Raw genomic sequence first — 23,391 nt, 5'->3', positions numbered from 1 at the left:
GTGAGGGGCACGGCGGGCGGGGCCGGATGCAGGCGGCGCGGCGGGCGCTGTGGCCGAGCTGCGAGCGGCGGAGGATGAAGGTGCTGGTGGCGGCGGCGGCACTGGGCGCCGCTCTCTTGCTCCTCCTGCCTGCCGCCTCGCGGGCCGACGAGCGCAAGAAGGGACCCAAGGTCACCACCAAGGTCGGGGGGGGCCCGCCGGGGAAGGCCTGGGCGGGCTCGGCTGGAGTGGGCTCGGCCTGGGGTGAGGGGGGGGCTCGGCTGGGGCGAGGGGTGCCCGTCTGAGTGGTGGATGGTCCTGACCCAGTGAGGTTAGGCCTGGTTGGACTTGGTGAGTCAGGTTCGGGGGATGGGTTGGCCCAGCAAGGTGAGGCTGGCTCCGCTCATGCCCCCCTAACCTACCTCCACCCCCCCCTCAAGGTATTCTTCGACCTGCGGATCGGCGAGGAGGATGTGGGCCGCGTCGTCATCGGGCTCTTTGGCAAGACGGTGCCCAAGACAGTGGAGAATTTTGTGGCGCTGGCCACTGGAGAGGTGAGGGGCCAGTGGCTGCCTGGCTGGGCCTTACCCGACCCCCTGGGCTGCTCCTGCTTGGTGCCCTGGGGCAGAGCTGGATGGAGGGAGCTCTAGTCCATCCCCTTGCCTCACTCTCTTTTCTCCCTCCCTACCCCCAGAAAGGATTCGGCTTCAAGGGCAGCAAGTTCCACCGTGTGATCAAGGACTTCATGATTCAGGGAGGAGACTTCACCCGTGGAGATGGCACTGGAGGTAATTTGGCCCATGCCAGCCCAAGGATCCAGGCGCTGTCCTGAAGCAAGACAGCACCTATGCTCCCATCCCACTCTCTGCCTAACACTGGGGACCAGTGTGGAGCTGGAGCATGCTGCTGCAGTGGGAACAAGTGGGCATGAGTGGGCACACAGCTCATAGAGACCTGGCCTCGAAGCAGAGCTTGGTGCTGGCGAGGGATGGGTGCAGTGAGTCTTGGCTGGCTGATACCTGAATGTTACCCATGTAACTGTGCCCTCTGCCCTGGGAGGACCTGGAGCTCCTCAATAAGAAAACTTTCCTCTGCAGCAGCTGGTGCCTCTGCTGGGTGTCCTGGCTGCCAGGACACATTTAGTCTGGTAGCAGCAGAGTTCAAACCTTCCACCAGTACTTAGCAAACATTAGTAAAGTTGATTATATCAGCATTTGGGTTTGTAAGTTCTTATCAATCAATCAGGCCTGCTCTTGTACAGCCTCCTGCTCCAGTCCCTTGGGGGCATGATCCCTCCTGTCCAGCTCATGGGGTGCTTTTATCTCCCTCCGGTAGCATGTAGCTTATGGTTCCCTGCAGCCCTGCAGTGTTGGTAGTTAGTCCCCCCACTAGATGTGCTCATTCACCCCACCCAGCCTGTGGAGAGAGCTGCCGTCATCACCCCTACCCTGACATATTTCCATGAGAGCTACTCGGCCTTTTTTTCCCCCACCTTAGGAAAAAGTATCTATGGGGACCGCTTCCCCGACGAGAACTTCAAGCTGAAGCACTATGGCCCTGGATGGGTGAGCATGGCCAACGCTGGCAAAGACACCAACGGTTCCCAGTTCTTCATCACCACGGTGAAGACGCCATGGCTGGACGGCAAGCACGTGGTGTTTGGCAAAGTGCTAGAGGGCATGGTAAGGGGGTGATTGATTCCCAGGGGGAGAGCAGGACTGGGCAGATGCTGCCTAGGCAAGCTGGCCAGTGGCAGAGCACTGTGGGGAATGGGCTGGGAAGTGCCTTCTGGGACGGGGATTGTGCTGAGCTGGCTCTGCCAATGCCCAGCATTGCCCCAGTCTCATGCCTCTGCTTTCTCCAGGACGTGGTGAGGAAGGTGGAGAACACTAAGACAGACAGCCGGGACAAGCCCCTGAAGGATGTCGCTATCACCGACTGTGGCACCATCGAGGTGGAGAAGCCATTTGCCATCGCCAAAGAGTAATCCACCCTCTTGGCTCTGTGACATGGCATGGGGCACTGCGCTCTGCAAGGGACCTGGCTGCAAAGGGCTGTGGGCCTGGGGCTGCCCTGCTCCCCCTCCATGCGTTTCCCTGTCGTCCCAGGGTGGGTGAGCAGCAGCAGAGCTGCTGTGCCCCCCGCTCCTGCTGCCTGGCCTCCCCCTTCACCCTGCCACCTTCCAGCTGGCCAGCGGGCAGGATGGGGCGCTGGCTCCTCTTCCCATCACTTTTGTAAGAAGCACATGCACCAATAAATGTGACCAATGTGTTTTTTAAAGAGTCGCCTCTCTTCTGCTCTGAGAGGGGTGTGGATTGCTTATGTATCCCTTAACCCTCCAGCCCCCTTCTTTCATGTTTCATCAAGCCAAGAGCCACGCTGCAGTTGGCCCTGGATTTGCTTTGCAGAATTACAGAGCACAGCAATCTTTTGCCAATCTAGCCCAAGTTATTTATTGCACTGAAGCCCGGATGCTAAGGGCTTTTCCAGCATGGTTCAGGGTCCAAAGACTTCTACTGCAACCCCAAAATGTCAGGGCAGAAGGCAGAGCTCTTCCAAAGAAGGCACTTTGGATGGCAGTGGGGGAGAAGCACTGGCCTGGAGAGCAGCTGTGGCTCCCACTGTACACCTTGGCTTCTCCCACCCAGTTTTCCTGCCCCATCCCAGCAGGGAGGAGTTATTTTTACCACAGGGATCCTTTCCGCTGCCTTGCCAGTCACCACTGTGGCCCTGGGTGCTGGGTGGGTGCTCAGGAGCCTGGCAGGCTGGGGGCTTGGGGTGCTGCCTGGCTGGGGGTGCAGCACAGGGGGATGTAGAGGCCCTGCAGCACCCCACTGAGGATGGTGTTGGGGAGCAGGTCTGCAAGGAAAGGGGGGAGCTGGAGCAGCTTTGTTTCCCTCCCAGGCCCCATTTAAGGAAAAAGATGTTTTGGGGGCCCAAAAGAGCCTTTCCCCTTGGAGGCTCTGGGGACCTGCACCCGTGGTCCCACTTCTTACCGGTGCCTGGTGGCTGCACGTAGGGATCGGTGCAGAAGCCAATGACGGGCCGCTGGGAGGACAGGTGGCCAGTGCTGCCATGGGAGAGGGGATGTCAGCATCTGGCGAAGGGTCCTGCTTTCACCCCAAGTGACTTGGCCACATGCCAGCCCCCTGCCTGTCCCCATCTTCCTGAACCCTGTGTCTTGGGTTGCTCAACATGGGTGAGAGGGAAGATCCCAGCACCATGGGGGATAAAACAAGTGCAGGCAGAGCTCAACGGCACTGTCCACTGCTCATCTACTCACGGGGGACTGCTGGCCTTGGGGTCCTGCTGGCAACGCCGCACCTTCAGGAAGTCCAGCACGTCCTGGGGCAGCTCCTCATTGTGGTACAGGACACCCTGCCGTGCACCCAGGGCAGGGGTCAGCACCCAAAAAAAAAGAGCCCCCAAAAGCCACTGCCTGCCAGCACCTTACCTGGATGTAAAGCTCCAGGCCCTGCCGGCGCTGCTCCAGCACTTTGGGCATCCAGTTGGGGACATGGCGGGGGGGGAAGTCAGGGACCTTGCATGTCTTCTTGATCTAGGTTAGAGCATGGGAAGACACTATGGCAGCATGGACCGTGGAGGACGAGGCTGGTCCTCCCTGCTCCAGGGAGTTGGTGCCCCCTCCCCATGTCCCCCTGTGGTGCCAGGGTCTCACCCGCTTGTGCAGCGCCTGGAACTCACTGTAGCGCTTTGCCACCATGTGCCGCCGGCCATTGCACAGCACCTCCACCCTGAACACCTGCGCCGTGGGTCAGCTACTGCAGCCTCCATCGTCATCCTCATCATCCTCCCAGGGGAGGCAGGGGCCTCCACCACCACCACCACCCCTCCCAGTCCCCCCAGTCGTCGTCCCCGTCCCGTGTGTCCCCCCCCCCCCCCCCCTTCCCCAAGGCAGGTGAGGACCCCCGCTGGGGATAGACATAGACCTCCACCCCTCCATATCTCCCCCCCCCCCCCCGCCCCAAGGTAGCAGTGCGTTATCATTGTCCCCCAGCAGGGACCCCTGGGAGCAGTCATGGACACCCATCCCCCACCCCCACCCCCACCCCCAGAGTGGGAGAGGGAACTCCACCTCCTGGGGCAGGAAGGGGACACCCCACCCCACCCCTTCCCCCACGGCCAGAGGGAACCCCCCCCAGACCAGGTTCTACCCCAACTCCCCCACCCTCTCACCCCCACCCCCCCACCCCCCACCCCCCCCCCCCATTTCCCAGGGCCACTGGGGATCCCCAGGCCAGAAACACACCCAACCCCACCCCCACCACACATGCCCCCCGTGTCCCCTTCAAGGGCAGATGGTCCCTCGGTCGTGTCGCCCCCTCCCGAGCAGGTCCCCATGGGGACAGTTAGGGATTTCCACTCCCCAGGACAGAGGGTCCCATCTGCCCCTGTCTCCCCCACCACCACCCCCCGAGGCAGGTGAGACCCCTGGGAGCAGGAAGGACCCCTGGGACAGACGGAACACCAGAGCTGTGGAGAGCAGGCAGAGCCCTCCAACCCCTGGGGCAGGTGGGGACAACCCCAGAGCATGCAGGGACCCCCGGGGACAGGCAGGACCTTCCACCCCCTACAGTTAGAGGGGACACTGGGGCCAGGGAACCCCTTCTTTCAAGGGCAGATGGTGCCCCCGGCAGACACCCAGGGCAGGCAGAGACCTCCACCCCCTGGGGCATGTGGGGACACCTCCAGGGGACACTTGGGGACCTCCAACCCCTGGTGCAGAGGGAGACACAACCCTTCGGGGCAGGTAGGGTCCTCGGGGAACTTGGGGACCTCCAATCCCCGGGGCAGAGGGAGACAACCCCTATCTACCCTCCCTGCGCAGGCGGGGACCCCCTGGGGACAGCCAAACCTCCCCCCCCTGCAGCAAGAGAGACCTCCCCCCGCTCCAGAGACACCCCCCCCCCATAGCCCGAAGGCGCCCCTCACCGTGTGCGCCTTGTCGGGGCTGCGCGCCGCTGCCTGGGGCTCTGCTGCCGGGATGGAGACGGCGATCATCGTCCGCCGCCGCTGCTGCCCGGGGCCGCCGGGGGGAGCGGGGGCGGCCGCGGGGCTTTGCGCTGCCGTAACCGCCCGCAGGCTCCGGGGAATGGCTCCGGGCCAGCCACGGCTCCTGGGCACCCACGGGGATGACACAGGGGACCCCCAAAGCCAGCCCAAGAGTACCCCAAGGAAGGGTCCTGCAGCCCCAAGTTCCAAATCCAGCACACTTGGGGGGGTTTTTTGGAGCCTGGAGGTACCACAGGGATCCTGCTTGACAGGGACAAGGGGAAAGGAAAGTGGGAAGTCAGCACAAGCTGCCTTTTCCTTTTTTTAAGGCAGAAGAAGGGGTATCAGTTTTAATGAAATCCACAACTGGGGTCCTGGGAGGGTTTGAAGGAGCAGAGCTGCCCCTTAGCCATGGGGGAAAGGAGCACCACAGCCCCCAAAGGCTCCATACTGGCTTCTTGGGTTCCAGGTCCCCCCACAAACCACACTGAGTGGGGCCACTACACAGCTCCACTGAGCTCAGATCCTAAAAACAGCTGCCCCAGGCTCATGCTCAGAGCAAGGCACAAAGCCAAAGCTTAATCAGGAGCCAGGACAGGTGGCTGGGGCAGTACCCAAGGTCACCCATGTCCCAGTCACAACAAGGCAGGAGGCTCTGCTGCCTCCCTCAGCATCTGCAAGTTGGGGCCCCTACCCCTCCCCACCCCAGCCCACAAACAGACAGAGCCTGTTTGCCCTGATAGAAGTTTTATTACAGAATTTTAATGGCACTGCAGGAGTAAGATAGTCATTAGAGCCCTAAAACCCAGCCTGAAAAATATACATTTTATATATATCTTTAACCCCCTGCTGCAGGTCTGGTCTTAAAGGAGTAAACATTTCTCTTCAGTAAGAAAATATATGTTGCTAAATGAAAAATATACAGTTAGAAGAGTTACTGGCTTGCAAGCTGTGTGTCTGGGGGTTAAACCTCTACCAGCTCCAGAATGTTTAACTAGGGTTCATTCACGTGTAAAAGAGGAAGAGGTATAGTGTATATATAAAAAAAAAAAAAAAAAGGCAAAGTTCAGGTACTCTCGTTTGCTCAGTCCAATTAAGAAATGGCCTTGGCTTCGGGTAGGAATGCTTCCCAGTACTTCACCAGCTGCAGAGAAGAGAGAGGGAGAGAGTAAAGAGCCTGCAGGCACTTTGCCAGCACAGTTCAAGCCCAGAGCAAGTAGAGAAGCATTGGGGGGGGCAGAAGCCCCTCCACAGGGCACACAGGCCACCCCCCCCCTCAAAAGGCATCAAGGGGGATGCAATGCTTATATTTTGTCCTCCTCCAGCCTGTGGGGGATCCTCCCTCCCCACATGTAGGGAGCAGGACGTACCCACTGTGGGGATTCACACTTGAGCAGCAAACTCGCGCTGCTGAGCTTTGAGAGGTAAAACCATGGCAGGGGCTGGGGATACTCACCTGTTGCTGAGAGTTTAATAACGTCTCAAGGTATTTAGTGACATGGTTTCTGAAGTCCTTGGATTTCTCTTTCTGCAAGAGATGGGTGCAGGAGTGAGTACAAGGCTGAACGCACCACCAAAACCCTCTAACTTTTGAGGGGGGGGGAAGGACAAACCACCAGGATTTTCCTGTTCCTCCTGGGGCTCTGTTGGACAATCTCAGCTGCCCACATGAAGCAAGCAGTATGAGAGCAGGAGATGCTGAGGATGAAGCTCACCTCTGGCCACAGCCTGATGGCTCAGAGGATCTTTGCCCACCCAGCCTCATTTTGATGGATATGCTTCTCTGCATAGAAGCCCCTCTCTTAGCCAAAAGACATCAGCTCTGCCTGCGGTAGCAATGCCCCAACTCACACGTGTCCAGATTTACAAATATTGCCAACCACTGTCCTGGGAGCAGGGTCAGGAGCCAAGGTGACCCTTGGCTATCCCAGGCTAGCTCAGCCAAGGCACATCAAGGCCAACCAGCTAGGGGGTTGCATGCCAAGGGCTGGGCCAAACATACCTCAAATCGTATCACTTCCTTGCGGATGACAGCAGAAATCCGTTCAAAGTCCCTTTCGTACTGTGTCACACGAGACTCCCACTGCAGAGAGAGGAAGCGTGCTGTTTCCAAGGGAGGGGAGGTGAAGAAGCTCTCGCTCCCCTCTCCAAGGAGTTTCACAGCCACGACTGTTCGCATGAGATGCGCTGCTGGAGCAAAGCCTGGCATTTCTGTTTGTTGCTGCCATGGCAAGCTGCATCCCCTGCTTGCTGCAAGCTGAGCAAGGAAGCCACGGGAGGTGGGACCACAAGCAGCCCCTCCTGCAGCTTCTGTGGCTTCCTGCGGGGCCTGCTTGAGGCTGGCTTATCTCTTGATGCAAGCTTGGCCACAGATGCCTGTCCCTTCAGCTCAAAAGGTCCCCTTCTTACTGCCCAGCAGCACAGCACAGTAACCTCTGAGCTGAGCAGAGACCCCAGCAACTCCTCACCCCCTACCTCGGAGATCTCCTCTTTGGCCTGCTGCAGCTTGTCAGGTTTGTTGGCCCAGAGCAGCCTAGCCTCCATCTCCCTCTTCTTCTGCAGCATGGTCTGGGCATCCTGCCATCGCTGCCAGGTCTTCATGCGCTGGTCAAAGGCTCCCTGAAAGGAAGGAGCAGAGACTGAGCTCTGCTCTGCTTTGGCTACCACACCAGCAGCAGCAGGCAGCTGCAAGGAGCTCTGCTGACAGTGACAACCACACCTTTGGCAAGGGGGACATCAGCTAACAGCAGAGCTGCTTTATCAGTCAGGTCCTGAACACATCTCAGTGTAACCAAAGCTGACCCAGAACATGGACTTGCTCTACTAGCAAAGGAGCCCAGGTGCAACATCAACCAACTCGCACAGCTTTGAGACCTTTGTCCCTACAGGGCTGGCAGCACAGGATTTGCCCACCTGGCTCTAGGGTTTGGCAGGAGAGTCATTGGAAAAGCCCCAGCTACGCACACAGTTCAGCACAGGTCTGGACAGGCCCCAGGCCACCTACTGAACTGGCAGCATCCCAAGCATGACATCTAGCCCGTCCCCAAGCTCTGCTGCCTTCCCGTTTCAGTCCTGCCATTGAGAGCAGCCAGTACAAGGAGCTACCCTTGCCTGTCCCACACTGGATCTCCACCACAAGCTCCTGCAGAGGTTAAGTGCTCACATGTTTTTAGCAGGCCTGCAAATCACCAGCCCAAGCAAGGAAGACCCATTAGACTTCTGAATGGATCCAGCCAGATCATGGGGAAGAGATAGAAAAGCAGAAAGTGGTGTCTGATAGCCTGGTCAGAAGGACAGAGCAGCCAAGAGACAGGTGAAGTCTGAGGCAACGCTAGGGCTCCTTACCAGAACATCCCAGATAAGTCTTATTACCTCCAGCACTATCAGAGATCTTGGTCCTGCTCTGGAGCACGGACCACACCTCCCAGTACAGACTGGCAGACCAAGGAGGCTTGTGCATACTCACTAGGCTGTGTTCTGGCCTCTGTAGCCTCCAGAAACAGCTGCTCAGAGACAGGACAAGTTTGGGGCAGGAACGAGTCAGCCTGCTAGACTTGCAGCTCACTTGGGACTGGTTTCTTTCAGCCTCCAGCAAGGCCAGTGCACCAGGCAGGCTGCGTGGACTTGAAGACTCAAGCTCTTCCCAAGTAGGCGCTTGGCAGATCTATTTGCAACACCCAGATCACAGGTTACCTGCTCACAGACTCCGTGGTAGACACAGCCTCCACCTCTGGAAGGGTTGAGGCCACCTACAAGCCATGAACTTGCTCCACATCCCTGCTGGAGAACAGCAGCACAGCCAGGCCTCACTTACCCTACTTTTTAGATCTAGCCACTCCAACATGTGCACAACTGGACAAGCAGCAAGTTCACCCTCTGCCTGGAGAGGTCAGAGGCACACCATGCCCTGTGCTTGAATTTAGAAGGTATGCCTCCTGGCACACCTCAGCCTAAGATCGGTGCTAGGACCAGCAGCATAGCCTAGAGCTTGCCCCAAGGAGTGCTTACCCTTACAACTGAGAGGAGGCGGATGTAGTCTCCCAGGAGCTCGGCCAGGAGGAAGAAGTCATTGTTAGCCTGTTCCTGGTGCAGCTGTTCAATCTTCTCTTCCACCTCAGCCAGCTGGGACAGCGCCCGGGACAGGGCCGTGTTGTCCTCCGAGCTCCCCAGCATGGCCAGACTCTTTGCAAACTGGGCTGTATTCAATGCTAGCTCTAGTGAACGGAACAAGAGAGTCAACCGATGGGCCTCGCTACACCAGGTGCTCTGCAAGTAAAGCCCCAGCCTAGAGTTCAGCCCAAGGAGCTGCTTTTCTGTAGCCCCAGGAGACGTCAGCTGGAAGAGCCAGCGCTGTTTCAGTCAGAGCTGGCAGCTTCTGCAGCATGGCAGGAGGAGGGCTAGGCAGCTCCAGCCAGGGAGGAGAAGGGAAGCAGCAGAGTGGGAGGACAGGCACAGCTTTGCAGAAGTCAGCCAAAACATGCAGAGGAAGAAAAACCATCCCTGCTCCCTGCCAGAGGACTGCTCAGAATTAGTAATAAGAACAGCTCTGCGCAGGTTTGCTACGGCAGCCTTCATCCAGCAGGACACTGGTTCACTTCAATACCATCATCCTAAGCTTGTAGGGCTGGACAGAAGAGGTGGGATTACTGTTTTACTTCTGTCTCCCATGATGAAGAGACCAAGAGTCCTTTATAGTAAGGAAGCACTGTCATATCTTCTCAGAAGCACCTCCTAGGACACCTGCGCGCCAGTGACCTCCAGTCAGGCACCGCACAAAGCTCAACTGTTACACGTCAAGCTACAGAGCAAGCGGTACTGAGCTTGTTACCTTTCCTGTGGTTCACTAGCGTTTCAACAACAGCATGCAACTTCCGTAGCCGCTGGTCCTCGCATTCCACCTCCTGCAGCTTCTCCTCGAACCACTGAAATGGGGAAACCCAGAGCTGATTCCCACAGATGGTATTGCTGCAGGGCCACAGCGCTTTCCTTGCATCTCACATCCAAAGCTTGAGCTGGGGAGAGCACACAGCTCCAGAGCGAGGACAAGGACAGCTCAGGGATGTCCAAATACTTACTATGTCCGATTCATTCATCTTGATGGTCATTTTACTGACAGCATCCGTAGCTTTGTTGAACATCTTCAGTATTCCTGCTCCACTCAGGGTCTGGGTGCCTACTGCTCTTGGTAGCTATAAAGAAAATGAAAAGCTTGCTTTGCCAGGAGATAAAAGCAGCTTGGAGAGCAGCCACCACAGTGGCATCATTCTCCCATGTCAGTTCATTGACAGCAGGTTTTCTGCTCACAGCTACTGCAAAGGATTAGCCAGACACCACCCGACCAGTGGCATAGCCTGTACAATATTTCAAACAACAGGACTGGAGTAGTTTTCAAACAAATGAGGAGTTCCTAAACCTTACACTGTATCTGTGTCTGCCTGTTCTGCTTGGCCAAGGTAATAGACATCTGCAAGAACCAGCCACGCTACTTGAATCCCTGTACAGAGGGCTGCCCAAGCTGCCACAGGTCACACAGGCATGTAGAAGTGCTTCAGAGCATCTCTCCAAAAGCCAGCAACAGTTTCCACTGCTGGGGGACACTAGAGTAGAGCAGGGCCTTGATGCTGGGAAATACTCCACATCAGCCACAATTATTTTCCAGACAGAGCTGCATCTGCTCAGGAGCAAAGTGAGGTGTTTCCATGATGTCTGCTCCTACATCAGAACCCTCCAGCACAGCATTAGTGCTGGAATCACTCAGACTAGGGTTTCCCCAGGGCTCAGCCTCTTTAAGACTGACTTCTCCACATCAGGTGCACAGTTGGGCATGGTCACGCTCTCCTTGGAGGAGCAGGGACCACATTGGCCAGCTCTCCCTTAATATCTGAGCATCAGGCCAAGCCAGCACTGGACCCCCCTTGCCTCCAAACAGTGGGCTATACTCCTGTCACTATTTCAGACAACAAAGTCTACCCACACTCTCAATGTGTGCTCCACCATGCTGTAAGCAAGCTAGGCCAGAGCTCGTTATGGCTGTACAGTGCTTAGACAAGCACTGACACACAGAAGTGTCCTGTTCTTGTCATCACTGGTTAAGAGCTCTTTACAGGGTTCTGCTGCTTCTTGCTGAGCTTTGAAGCATCACACCTCTAACTGCTTGCATATCGTTTCCTTCTGTACTTCCAAGGTACATTACTCAAGCTACTACAAGGTACATTACAAGCTACATTACTCCACACTACTGACCTCCTCCTTTTCCAAGAACTCCCTGACATCTGGGTCCTGCAACATTGTTGGATGGCTGACCACTCTCTGTAGGTACCTGAGGAGAGGAATGCACCAAGAGTTACTTCGGTTGTAGCAAAGCTGGCTCTGAGCCATCACAGTGAGCTTGCAGCATGCTTGTTATGTACTCTGAAATGGTAGTTCAGTAGCTGGAAGTCAGGCCCAACAAGCTGTTCTCATCCACCCACCAAGAGTCCTACCTCCCTGTGGACTCTAGTGAGACCAGACTGAAAGACCAGAACTTTGATTAATACCTGCTACAGTATTAATTACTACACCAAGTGATCAAGATCCAGATTTATATCTTGAACAATGACACTTTTAACAGATCTTTTGGAGTCTGAAGCTGGAGGGGGATCAGCATCCTGGTGCTAACTACAACGGTCAACACAGGTGGCAGAGCAAAGGCCACCTGTGGCTGTGTAGTTAGGGTGCAAGTTAGACAGAGATCAAGTTGTTTTTCACCTGATCTGCACTGTTTGTACCATTACTTAAAATTTTTCGGCTCCTGAGACAGCTCAGTTCTCTCCCTGCCATGTCAGTGGAATTTGGCCAGATTTGGACCAAACACCACCAGAGACTTTTAAAGCAGGAGATTGTTTTACAGAGTCAAAGCAACTCTCTGCAGTTGCAACTCTTTGGCAGCCTCCAGGCTTGCTGCAAACCTAGAAGCAGACGGCTTTTCCCATGTAGGGAGGAGAGTGCAGCCAGTCTGACCTTTCATAGGTCCCTTGCTTGGTTCAGGCACGAGGGGATAGCTGTTGGGGTCTGTACCTCTCTAGAGCAGCCCGTCTTTTTTCTAGGAACTCTGCAGAGGAGGAGTCTTCTTTCCCAACTTTCACTTTGGTCATTCCTAGCACAGAAGGAAGACACAATTAATGAGTTGCTTCAAACTCAACACACAAGGTAGCACAGTCTGTTACAAAGCACAGGCTATCAGGGTGACTGTAGAGGAGAGGCATTTTACAAGAGGAATTAGACCTTGCATCAGCAAGAGCTACTTGGAAATTTAAAATCTGCTTATGCCTAACGTCTAGCAGAAGTCGACATCCAGAAAAGAGGCAAAGCAATGCCAGGCGAGACTGGAAGGGTTACAGGTCTGGACTCAAGTGAACAACAATTCAGTGACAGCGCAGAGGATAAGGTTTTACTCTACATCAAGCAGGTACAGAGGCATCTACAAACTCAAACAAGGCTTTAAGCCCAGAGCTCCAAGTATGGAACCAGCAGAATTTTGTCCGTGCCACAGAACCCAGATTATTTTCCGCACCTGCTTCCCATGGCTGCTCTGCAGCTTACCTCTCAGCTTTGAGACTGCAGGCAGGCCTGTCCTTCAGGCACAAAGCTCGCCATCAGAAGGACCAGCTCTAGTGCTCTGCACCTCCACCACTCACCTATGAGACTCTTCTCGGGCGGTGGAGGAACGATGAACCCATTTTGGGCATGCTTCTCCAACAACTTCTCATAGAGACCCAGAAAGTCACTGAACCTCCTTTTCACTGAAAACTGCTTGCTCCTGAACATTGGCATGCTCGTCTGGGGGAAGAGACGAGACTCAAATCAGACTCACCCAGGGAAGCTTGCCCCTGCACATACAGCCTCACTAGCTCTATCTGCTGTCACTTCTGGGGATGAAGTAGGACAGCTTGAGCTCTGCAAGATATGAGGAATGAATAGAGCAAGCTTCAGACTTGGTTTTCAGCAACTTACCTCCTAACAGTTCTCCTTGGACTGAGCAGCAGTATTAATGTCACTAAATAACAGAACAGCTGCTACTGCAGCCACAGGCTGCTTGATAAGCCCTGCCCATTGCCTAATCCCATCATCCCTGCTCCCCACAGGAACAGGGATCACTGTCAGGTCAGACTTCATCACCTTAAGACTACAGGGGCCATCAGTGGCTTTTGGCTGTCTTTGCAGAGCAGGAGTGGAGGCTAACAAGTCCCCTAGTCCCCTTCACACACCATCAGCTTCAGACCACAGGATGACTGTAGTCCAGCAGTCACTGTACAGACAGCTAGGAACAACTTTTTGTAGAGCTCAGAGCAGCACCCCAAACCTCCAAGCAGGGCAACAGCTGCAGAAGGCTCGATTTCTTGTTACTAGTACAGGACAGCAGGCCCTGACATGAAACTAGCTACAGCAGCAGCTCTTCAGTAAGAGCTGAGTTCAGGTCAGCTTAATCTGAGGCGACCATCGGCACAGAACCATTAGCAACAGCCCCAGTGTCTGGGGCTCTCCCTAACAGGTGTCATTGCTGCTGCTCACTCCAACGCCGAGCACCAGTATCGGCCAGGACTGCAAAGAGGTAACTGGCTGAAGAAAAAAAAAAAAACACAAACCACCACCAACAAACCAAAAAGACAGCCTCCTTTCAAACAGGTTCAAAACCTATTTCTCAGCTAGGCTCATCCTTTGATCTGTAGGATTGGATTACAACTCCTGAATCCATGTACAAGGCATTCGGACCTCCTGTCTATTTAGGTCACCATTGGCTTGGCTAAGAAAGGACAGTCCAACTGTCTTCAAGTGTGGAAAAATAATGACACCCCATCTCAGGAGCGACAAGTTAAACATACCTGTGTTGACACTTTATAGGCTACATATGCATTCATGCCATCCCCTAGGGAAAACAGAAACAAGGCATTAGTATCACAAGATCAGCACTTTCCACTATCACCTGAATGCAAAGCACAAGGCTCCTGCAATCTTCTGGCCTTTGCCTCCTTCGGTAATTCCGATCTTTGATCTAACAGAGTCCCAAATCTTTGCACAGAACCACAGGCAGCATCTCATTGCAGGACTGTGGACCCCTGCTCACTAGGCATTTCCTTGACCTGACTGCTTAGCCCTCCTTTTACTTCCTATGGCAGCCAAAACCGACAATCAGGCACTTGTTACCCCGACAGCATTTGGGCTGATTCCACGCATCTGCTCAGCACGCAACAATTCAGCGGCTGTACAGCACATGAAGCAGTCTATTCAGACTATGCAAGTCAGACGGCCTCTGACTGCATGTGGTTGGATTCTGAAACATCACAGGCAGTTTTCTCCAGCTAACACAGAAATCCCCTTGTTTCGCAAAGGGAGGGCTTACCTGGTAGTTCAACTGAAGGGCATCTGCAGAAGTCTGATGCCACCCCTAATATATCTCTGATTTACAAGTCAGTGCACCTCCCAGCTCCAGAAATCACGAGCCACGGAGTGAGAACAAGCTGCCACTTGTGAGGCTGCTCCACCAGCTGGGATCAGAGGTTACTTGGGGTTCTCTGCACCCCAGGGACTGCCACATAGCTGGCCAAGTTCCTCTGACCCCCACTTTCAACAGAGAGAAACCCTCTTGCTTCTCAGTTTGAAGCCAGAGCTGCTTCCCTGGCCGCCAGAGCATGGAATAATACACTTAGTTTTAGGGTAAGGCAGTTTTGCCTCCCCCCTGCTGCCTCCACACAGGACAGTGCTGCCTGGAGGTCAAGTCAAGCTGGTCACCACAGCTCTAGACACCAAGCTCTGCTACTGCAAACATCATGTTTCACCCTCCCAAAAACCCCACTCCTGGCTCCCTGCCTTTGAGGTCCCTGGCTTTCCAGAACCTGCTTCTGCCTCACTGGTTTGCGACCTAGGCATTTTGCTTCGTGTAGCTTCATTTCTTCTAGATGTTGGAAGAAGTCTTGGAGAAGTTACTCTGGGATCAAGTTTGTGCTCACAGAGACAGCTCGAAAGCTGGAGCTGTGGCACGTGGAGGTGATAGCTGCATTCGGTCCTACTGCCAAGCCTAGCTTGTCTAACCGTACTTCACCACGCAGCAGGACAGGGTATTAACTCACCAACTTTCTCTGGATCACTCACTCCTACAGTCAGCTCAAATTTGTCCTCCTGTTCCTCTTCTTCCAGCTGTTTGGAGTAAGCACACAAGGACAGCAAGTTAAAACTAGAAAGCCAGACTTCAATCCATCCCAAACCACGAAGTCCCATACATTACAGGGAGCTTGTCACACTGCCAAGGCATCTTTGGCACTTCAGTCTGGCCAAGGCCATTCTATAAAGCCCTCAAGCTTCTCACTTGTGTCCAGACTACGTGTTTCAAGGATCCCAAACTGGATTTGTCTTTACAACACTGCTATCCACACAGACCGATGTACAAACTGTTCAGCCCCAAGGTGAAGCTCTGCAGAGTCCAGCCTCAGCTCTACACAAGATAGTTCCCTTTGGACTCTTTTACATCACAATTTCAGTTCTCATCTGAAACAGTGCAAGACACTGAACCTATGCAGAAGGTAACTTGTACTCTGTAGGCATGCGCAGATGGAGAGCCAGGATAGCAACTGGCAGACCCAGTCTGACCAGCTCTTTCAATCATACCCTGCTTTGCCAAGGGCCAGTCCGTGGTTCTACCAGCAGTACTGCCTCTGACAGACCACAGATTCTTCAGGCTTGCTTAGAGAGCATTGCAGTGCCTCATTAGTGGAATGGTATTAAAGGACTGGGCAAAGTGGAGCTGAGACTGGCCTCAAACAGCCTTTGGTCTATGAACCTGAAGGTGACAGTTTATCAGTTCGCTGATCAGCTCAGCATCCTGGCCTAGTTCTGCATTGCTCCTTCACTTCGGCCAGTCTGAAGACACTAGAGACACTACTGAAGAACCTGAGACACTACTCCTGAGGATACTGCAGAGTCCGTTCTCATGAGCTCAGGGGTGCTTGGGGGAGAAAAGGAGCACTTTCCTTGTCTCCAAAGTAGTTTCAGTCTCTCTACAGGAGAAAACCCAGATTTAGGCCAAGTACCACCTGATTAACCGGGCTTGGCAACCAGACTACAAGTTCCACTTAAGGACCCTGTGCTCTCATATCACCCAGGACACTGCTTCTTTTAAAAAGATGGACAAGAGCAGCTATGCCACTTGCCCCATCTGCAGCGATACAGCATGCTAGAGCTCTGAGTCAGAGCTCAGACCCTCAGGACCAGATCAGCCACTTGCTATTTCAGCTTTGGAAGCAGTCTGCACCACCACACCAGCAAGAATGCTGACAGGCTGACCTGAACCCCACTTCAGCAGTATCAGTCCCAGACTGATGACCTGACATACAAGCCAGGGCATCCAATATGGCAATTACATTAATTGCATCATTTAAGATGCATGTTTACAACTAAGTAAACAGACAGGTTCTTACCAATTACAGTCTGAAACCAGCAGGGCAAGTTGGAAAGCTCAGAGTAATTCTCACCTCCTCATAGCTCTTTGGAGGCTTTCTAGAAGAAGAGCTTGCAGCTACTTCTAATGAGGGGGCAGGATTGGATGCTTTGGCCAGTTCCTTCTTCTGGTTGTTTTGCGTGCTGTCTAGAGACAACTCTACAGTGGCATCTGTCAAGAGAAGTTTGCAAGGGTCAGCCTCTCTACATTGGGTTTCTGGAAAGGTAACGAAGGTAATTTCAATATTCTCAGAGAGGTTCACGGGATCTAGGGAGTAACGATAGTCTTAATTAGCAAAAAAAATCAATTTTTTCTGATAGTCCAGAAAAAATCCTGCAAGCGTTGGGAAGAGCATGACAATGCATCTTCACCGCAGTTAAGAGCATTTGATCAATCCTGCTGGAGAACACTAAGTTAATCCAATGACGTTCTTATTCTAGAAGGAGCCAGACATCACCTCCTTGCTATGTGCTAGAGGAGCTGCACACTAGAACAGCTAAAGCCGAGCTGGAATTTTACACAGCATTTAGGCCAGCCTGGAAGGTAGGCTCCTTCCCAGTACACTTCTCCACACAGAGGAAGTCAAAACTTTCATCTGTTAGCAGATGTCTCCAGAACCAACTCTCAGATACCTCTGCCAGAGGTGTCCCACCATGCCAGGGCTGGGGAAGGTCTGACCCTCCTTGTTTTCCCCTGCTAAACGGTGTTATGTTTCCTGTTCCTTGGGAACAGCCATGTCTTGACTAGAGATGCTTCCTCCACCTGCATGGACGGAGGAGAAGGTAAAGAACAAAAGCCTTTTAACTCCGGGAGGACACTCACCACCTTACAGTTTAAGGCAAAAAACCTAAAGCAAACCCCATTTTAATCCTCTTCAGCTTCCAAACAGTTAATCCTTGCCACAGATTATGCTAGAGACGTGGAGGAGGCTACTCCCACCTTTGCAAAAACACCACCAGACCTTAGTGCTTCCAGAGCAGACTGGAACACAAATTTGAGATAAGGACCTGTGATAGTCCAGAAATATCCATGACCTGCATGTCATGCTTAAAAGCAGATCACTCCAGGCTTAGAGTTCAGAAAGCCCCAAACACCCAGTAGATACAGACTCACCTGCAAATAAGTCCTGATCATCTTGCTCTACACGAACCCCATTCTCTTTGGAGATGCTGCTGACAGGGACAAGAGATTCCCTTTTCGGTGCCATGGGCTTGCTCTGTAAGAGAATTAAAAGCACATAAACAAGAGGTTATTTACATGGAGGAATAGAGGCTGGAGGACCAAACAGATCACCTTCCTAGCCGCTGCCACACAGGGTCACTACTATGAATCTCATGTGAGCACAGTGGCCAGAGGATATCACAGACTGCTTCCCTTCCACCCACCCTTGAGCATTACAATCTCTGCCAGCAACGCTATACAGAGGCATCTGAGCCATTAAGGACACCGAGTGTCACACAAAACTTCAGAGCCAGTTTTGACCCTGATTTTTAGCAGAACTGGAGCAGCTAGCAGGTCATTCAGTTGTGCCAGCCCACAAGCCAAGCATCAAAGCTCCAGTCCTTCTGCTACAGGTGTCAGGAGCAGTAGGCAGTCAAGTACACACAGGTGCTCCTGTTCACAACACCCAAAACACACCCGGCCACACCACTTCCAGGTAGTGACTTGCACACCAGCCCTAATGCTGCATCAAGGCAGATGGGCAGCACTAAGGAGCCTCCTGCACTTAACTGTAGGGAGCCGAGCACACTGCCAACAGGAGATCCCTTGAGAAAGCCAGGATGTCACCGCTGGCAGCAGAGACCCACAGCAACTTGCTTGCCCAAAGGCAAGATGCTGGGGGCCACAGGAGCCTTGTGAGCAGCTTAACTTGTGCTAGCAGTTAAACCGCCACCATGAGCCAAGCTGCCCTTCCCCAGAGAGCTGGTTAGGGCCCACGTGAAGGTAGGCAGGCTGTGCTTTAATGTAGCAACTCAATTCTACTTCCGAGTGGTGCCAGAGGAGCTCATGGACTTCGCTGCCCTGGCACTGCTGGGAGCCGGCTTCGTGGAGCCGCACCATTCCCTCCTACAACACCCCTCGCAGCAGAGACAAGGCTGCCACAGCTGGACTAAAGCCAGGCACGGCTCTTGGTGTTTTGCAGAGCGATGCTGGCAGTGTCTTGCATACCACACTTTGCGACCCAAAGCTTGTGCTCCCCACGTACGCTCAGCTGGGACAAGCCAGCCCCAGGGCCAGGACTTACAACACAGCTGATCCTGCCACAGCAAACAGCCCCTTGGGCACGCAGCTTTGCCGGGGACGACGACCATCCCAGCTATGGGGAGCAGACTTGGGGACAAGGGGAAAGCCAACCCAAGAGCTTGTAGACCAATCAGTCCACCACACCAGAAGGCAGAGCTATTTCTGTATTCCTGCTGCAGGCAAGCGCTATGGACACCAGCCTCACAAATCATCCCTCATTTTGCAGGCAAACAAGCAAGTACAAGTTATTCCAAGCAAGAATCGGACAGCAAGCACTATTCTTTAACATCTTAGCAGAGAACAGAACAGGTCTTTGACGGCCAGTAAATGGAGCACTATTAGCAGTGACTCTGAACCGACAGGCTCCTTGGCGCTTTCTTCATCAAGGAAACATCATTGGTTCCCACTGCTCCTGAAGGAGTAAAGTGGTGCTAACACAGCTCCTGTTTGAGGTGGGCCCAAGTCCTTGGGTACATAAAACATCAGCATTGTTTGATGGTGAGTCCTCCTGCATTTTAGGATGTTTTCCTGGAGGAGAAAGCTGGGACTGCTCCCAGCTTGGATCAGAACAATTATAGGCAGGAGCTACATTTGCTAGTGATGGAGAGCAGGGAGCAGACAGACCCACACCAAACATCACACCCAGACCCCCACAGGGTCTTCCAGACAGACCTCCAGAGGGTGGCCAAGCCAACAAGACTGCTTCCACCACAGTGACCTCCTCCAGCCAGCAGCCAAGCCAACAAGAGGGCTGCAAATGCCACTGTGACCTATGTCAGGGACATTTGTAGCAGGTCTCATTCAGATCCTCTGCTTCTGCAGGAGCTCTTCAAGCTGGTAAAGAAAACCCCACTCTACATGGAGAAGGTAAGGTGGGCTCTGAAGTTTCTCTAATGAGTCCTCTTCTGCATTTGAGAGCTGGGAGACTATCTACTCTTCTACTGTGACCAGGTTCTCAGTTTGCCTTAAATTTAGTTTCTAGGACTATGAAAGTACCACACCCTGTTCCTACTTCTCCATCTGCCACTACAAGAGAGTCACAGCCTCTTTTAGATCAGCCCATGACACAACACCATCTCAGAAGCCTGATTTAGTGCACCCCAACCATCAGGCATGCAAGCAGAAGCTCTCTAGGTCCCCCAGTGCAAGCCCGATGCCTACCACAGGGAAGCAGACATTGGGTCAGAAGAGCCAGCAATTGAGGGCATCCCTAGAGAGGGCTGTAATCATGCAGTGATCCACCCTTTGTCAACAGATGGATGAGGTCCACCTCTGGTTATATTTGCATCTGACTCAAGTGCTTCTTTGCTGGCTACTGTGTTATGGCTAAGTGCTGTCAAGCCACCTGAACACCAGCAGCCAGATGGATCTGCCTCACCAGCCCAACTCCCCTGCTTCACAGAAAGTGTTTTGCTAACGCTCAAGGGCAGACAGACAAGCAAAGCCACTGAGTCGCACAGAAGAGCCAAGTATTAGTTACGACAGTTGCTTCAACAACACCACTAAGCACCTGATAAGCTGCTTTAACTTAACAGACTCCAGTTTCAGCAAAGGGACGCTTTATTTGCACAAAAGCCTGCAGCAGTTGGCACTTGTCCGTTTTGGTAAGCTGCCTCTACCACAAAGCAACAAGCCACATACTACATCTTCCAGTTCTTCAATTATGAAAGGTCCTGAGAAGTTCAAGACCATCACCATGCCCTGGTGCTGGCCAGAGGTACCAGCATCTTCCTCTTGCAAGGCCAGGGTTGCACTTTCCCATGTTATTTTCAAAACGTACTACTCTGCTGCTCCGTTATGCCCAGATCAATGTGAGAGTTTCATCCTCACAAGCTCATGCAGGGCAGAATCTACCCACATCTCCCCAACTCTGCCTTGGTCCCTGCTACTAAGCCACCTGCAGAAGACAGCCTGCTGCTGAGCAAGCACGGCTGAAGGATACCAGGGCAGCACCAGGTCAGGAGCTTCATCAGAAGTGGGGCAGAGACAGCTCCAGCTTTGTGCTGGTGGCAGAAGAAGCTTGGCCGGGCCAGCTCCATTCCCAGCAGCAGGCAGGTCCACATGTTCATGGCAGTGGTCTCCTGCTCGAGGCCTCCCTGTACCCAGCCCAGGGAAAACATCAGGGCTGGGAAACTGCAGACAGGAGAAGGTTCCTGGAGAGCTTTCTGCCAGAGACACCAACTCCTCCTGCCCTGCTGGCAGGAGCAGGTAGGCTAGAAAAAGCCTGGGTGAGGCAGGCAGAGGCCACGGTGTTAGCCCTTGCAGGGGACGTGACCAGCCTCAGCAGGCAGAGCTTAGGAAATTAACCCTAGTACCTGCAGCGTTCAAGCAACCAGCCTGCTGGAGGAGCCAGCTTCTGCAGCCCCACTAGCAGAGATCCTCACTTGCTGCAGACACCAAACCCAAGAACCTGAGGCCAGCGGCTGGCTGGGGAGTGATTCAGCCTGGGAAAGCACCAGTGAGCGTTTTAACTCTCCTCCTGTCTGCTGGTCACTGTCTGGAGCAAACGCTGGCGTAGCTGGCCAAAGCTAGCATGAGTTAACACCAACAGCCTTCAACAATCAGGGATTCCACACAGGAGACTACTCAAAACAAAAAAAGGTGCTGAAATCCTTCACCATTCACACCTCCACCTTCAGCAGGGAATTTGTGCAGCAACAGTGACCTGGTTTGCTGAACAAGTACCACCAAGCTTTCCTAGCCCCTCCTGCAGCCAATTGTGCTGGTACAAGGCAAAGGAGGTTTGTGACCCAAGGTGTTGGTGACCCAGGGACATCAGATGCCTCCTGTCATCTCACCCCCGCTGCATGGAGGGGTTCATCACCCAATACCAAACTGAAGGCAGCAAGCACCATGCCAGCCACACCAGCACCCTCTGGATGTCGAAGGGACGCGAGCTGATGCTGGGGGAAGGAAGACAGGGCTTTTCCCCATGAAGTCTCACAACCTGCGTAGCAAAGATGCTGAGCAAGGGCCACCAGCAGGTTTCAAACCAGCCAGGCAGCCCACTCATGAGTTACTCTGACCCTGATCTGGGGGAGTAGCAGGCAACTACCCCCAGTGCCATGCCCGAGCCACGCAGGGACATCTTCACACTGACGGGCTCCTTCGTGATGCTCAGGTTCTGCAAGAATTAACAGGTTATAACCCCGGGGAAATAGAGATCGGCCCAGCACGAGCTGTTCTGCAGTCCCGCAGCCAAGGGAGCCGCCTGTTCCCCCAGGACCCACTCCTCGATCCCCAGGCATCCACCTCGCCCCTGTGGCACACCCCTCCACAGCCACCCAAGGCACTTGAGGTGCTCTCGGAGAGGAAGAAGACGCCGGGGTCCCTACAGGGACAAGCACCCTTGGACATCGCCCCCCTCCCCTTTTATATTGGGCGGTTCCCCCCTTTTATAACCAAACCTGGAGAATGCCACGCCGCTGCCTGCAGGCACGGGGCCGCCCCTCAGAGAAGGGCCCACCTGCAGGCACCGCTAGGCCCAGCCCCGCAGCTCCTCCCTCACAGCGGCCGCGGGCCAGGCCTACCCCCGGGGCCGCTCCCGCCCCTGCGGCCCGCACTCACGGTGCCAGTGAAGATGTCCTCGCCCTCCGTGTCGCTGTCGGCTGCCCCCGGCGCGTCGCTGTCACCGCCGTAGGGCTCGGGGAAGGGCGGGGGGAGGCGCTCAGCGGGGGAGGGGGAGCGGGAGCTGCAGGCGTCACCCGACGCCATGTCCGTGCTGCTGCCACTGCCGCCGCTTCCGCCTGCGACAGCCGTGCCGGAAACCGCCGCCACCGCCACCTTAACCTGCCGGGGCGGGGCCGGAGGGGCGGGCGACCTCCGGATTGGGCGGGCGACCTCCGGATTGGGCGGTGCCTCCGCCCGCCCCGCCCTCCCCCGCCAGGGGGAGCCAATGAGCGCCACAGTTTTCCTCCGCTGGCAGGCGTCGCTCCGTCCCCGTGGAAACGGCCACGAGCCTGTAGGGGGGGGAAATGGCCTACCGGGATGTACCATTGCGCCGGCGGAGGGGGAGCATGTCCCCCCAAGGGCAGTGTGCGAGCCCAGGCCTGAGGGGACTGAGGGGGGCGGGGCGGGGCGGGGCGGGGGCCTCTGCGTGGTGAGGGCGGCAAGGGCGGGTGCACGCACGGGCTGGCACCGCGCATCTCCTCAGCGCCTGGCCGGGATGGCCGTGGTCCCCTCAACACCCCAGCTGAGATGGCCATGGTCTCCTCAATGCCCCAACCAAGATGGCCATGGTCCCCTCCGCTGAGGGGAGCCAGCTGAGACCCAATGCCCCAACTGAGATAGCCATCAACCCCTCGACGCCTTAACCCAGACACCATGGTGCCTTTGATGTCCCAACCAAGATGGCCACAGACTCTCTGTGCCCCAGCCAAGATGGCTGTGGTCCCTTCAACACTCCTACCATGACAGCCACCCTCCCTTGAGTACCCGAACAGAGGTGGCCATAGTCCCCCTCAGTGCCCTGACCAAGATAGCTGCAGTTCCCTCAACACCTCAACCCAGGACAGCTGCCATCCCCTCCACACCCTGACCAGGATGGCCACCTCTTCAGCTCGAGGGGTTTTGGGAGGAGCCCAAGAGAGGTGACACTGCTATAAACCACCTGGATCCTTCCCTCTCCCCACCTCCCCTAAACAGCCCATAATAAGTCTTGTGCAAGCCCAAAATGCTCTTCCCTG

General features: G+C 54.7%; 3 protein-coding genes across 5 annotated transcripts; 1 reads left to right on the top strand and 2 right to left on the bottom strand.

Moving 5' to 3' along the window:
- PPIB (peptidylprolyl isomerase B) lies at nt 1–2,252 on the top strand. The gene is made up of 5 exons (XM_072869276.1): nt 1–182; nt 420–533; nt 674–767; nt 1,477–1,661; nt 1,844–2,252. Exons 1-5 carry the CDS (start codon nt 27–29, stop codon nt 1,964–1,966), a joined length of 672 nt encoding a protein of 223 aa, XP_072725377.1. The 5' UTR covers nt 1–26; the 3' UTR covers nt 1,967–2,252.
- A 149-nt stretch (nt 2,253–2,401) lies between these two features.
- On the bottom strand, nt 2,402–5,233 carry SNX22 (sorting nexin 22). Of its 3 annotated transcripts, XM_072869275.1 has the most exons (6): nt 4,933–5,233; nt 3,659–3,742; nt 3,434–3,538; nt 3,263–3,357; nt 2,976–3,049; nt 2,603–2,838 (listed from the first exon to the last, which is right to left on the bottom strand). In XM_072869275.1, exons 1-6 carry the CDS (start codon nt 4,999–5,001, stop codon nt 2,729–2,731), a joined length of 537 nt encoding a protein of 178 aa, XP_072725376.1. In that variant the 5' UTR covers nt 5,002–5,233; the 3' UTR covers nt 2,603–2,728. The 3 variants fall into 3 exon arrangements, with proteins under 3 accessions (XP_072725374.1, XP_072725375.1, XP_072725376.1); XM_072869273.1 differs by having other exon boundaries at nt 2,402–3,049; XM_072869274.1 differs by lacking the exon at nt 3,659–3,742 and having other exon boundaries at nt 2,402–3,049.
- A 499-nt stretch (nt 5,234–5,732) lies between these two features.
- SNX1 (sorting nexin 1) lies at nt 5,733–22,480 on the bottom strand. Its single transcript, XM_072870946.1, has 15 exons — nt 22,274–22,480; nt 17,576–17,678; nt 16,497–16,633; nt 15,099–15,165; nt 13,854–13,897; nt 12,669–12,810; nt 12,049–12,127; nt 11,236–11,311; nt 10,068–10,181; nt 9,821–9,914; nt 9,001–9,206; nt 7,468–7,611; nt 6,995–7,075; nt 6,449–6,520; nt 5,733–6,136 (listed from the first exon to the last, which is right to left on the bottom strand). Exons 1-15 carry the CDS (start codon nt 22,418–22,420, stop codon nt 6,086–6,088), a joined length of 1,557 nt encoding a protein of 518 aa, XP_072727047.1. The 5' UTR covers nt 22,421–22,480; the 3' UTR covers nt 5,733–6,085.
- Between the last annotated feature and the right edge of the window lie 911 nt (nt 22,481–23,391).

The sequence above is a fragment of the Ciconia boyciana genome, chromosome 8 (assembly GCF_034638445.1).
Source record: "Ciconia boyciana chromosome 8, ASM3463844v1, whole genome shotgun sequence".
In the NCBI taxonomy this organism is placed as follows: Eukaryota; Metazoa; Chordata; class Aves; order Ciconiiformes; family Ciconiidae; genus Ciconia; species Ciconia boyciana.
This window is presented reverse-complemented; position numbering and strand designations above follow the sequence as displayed.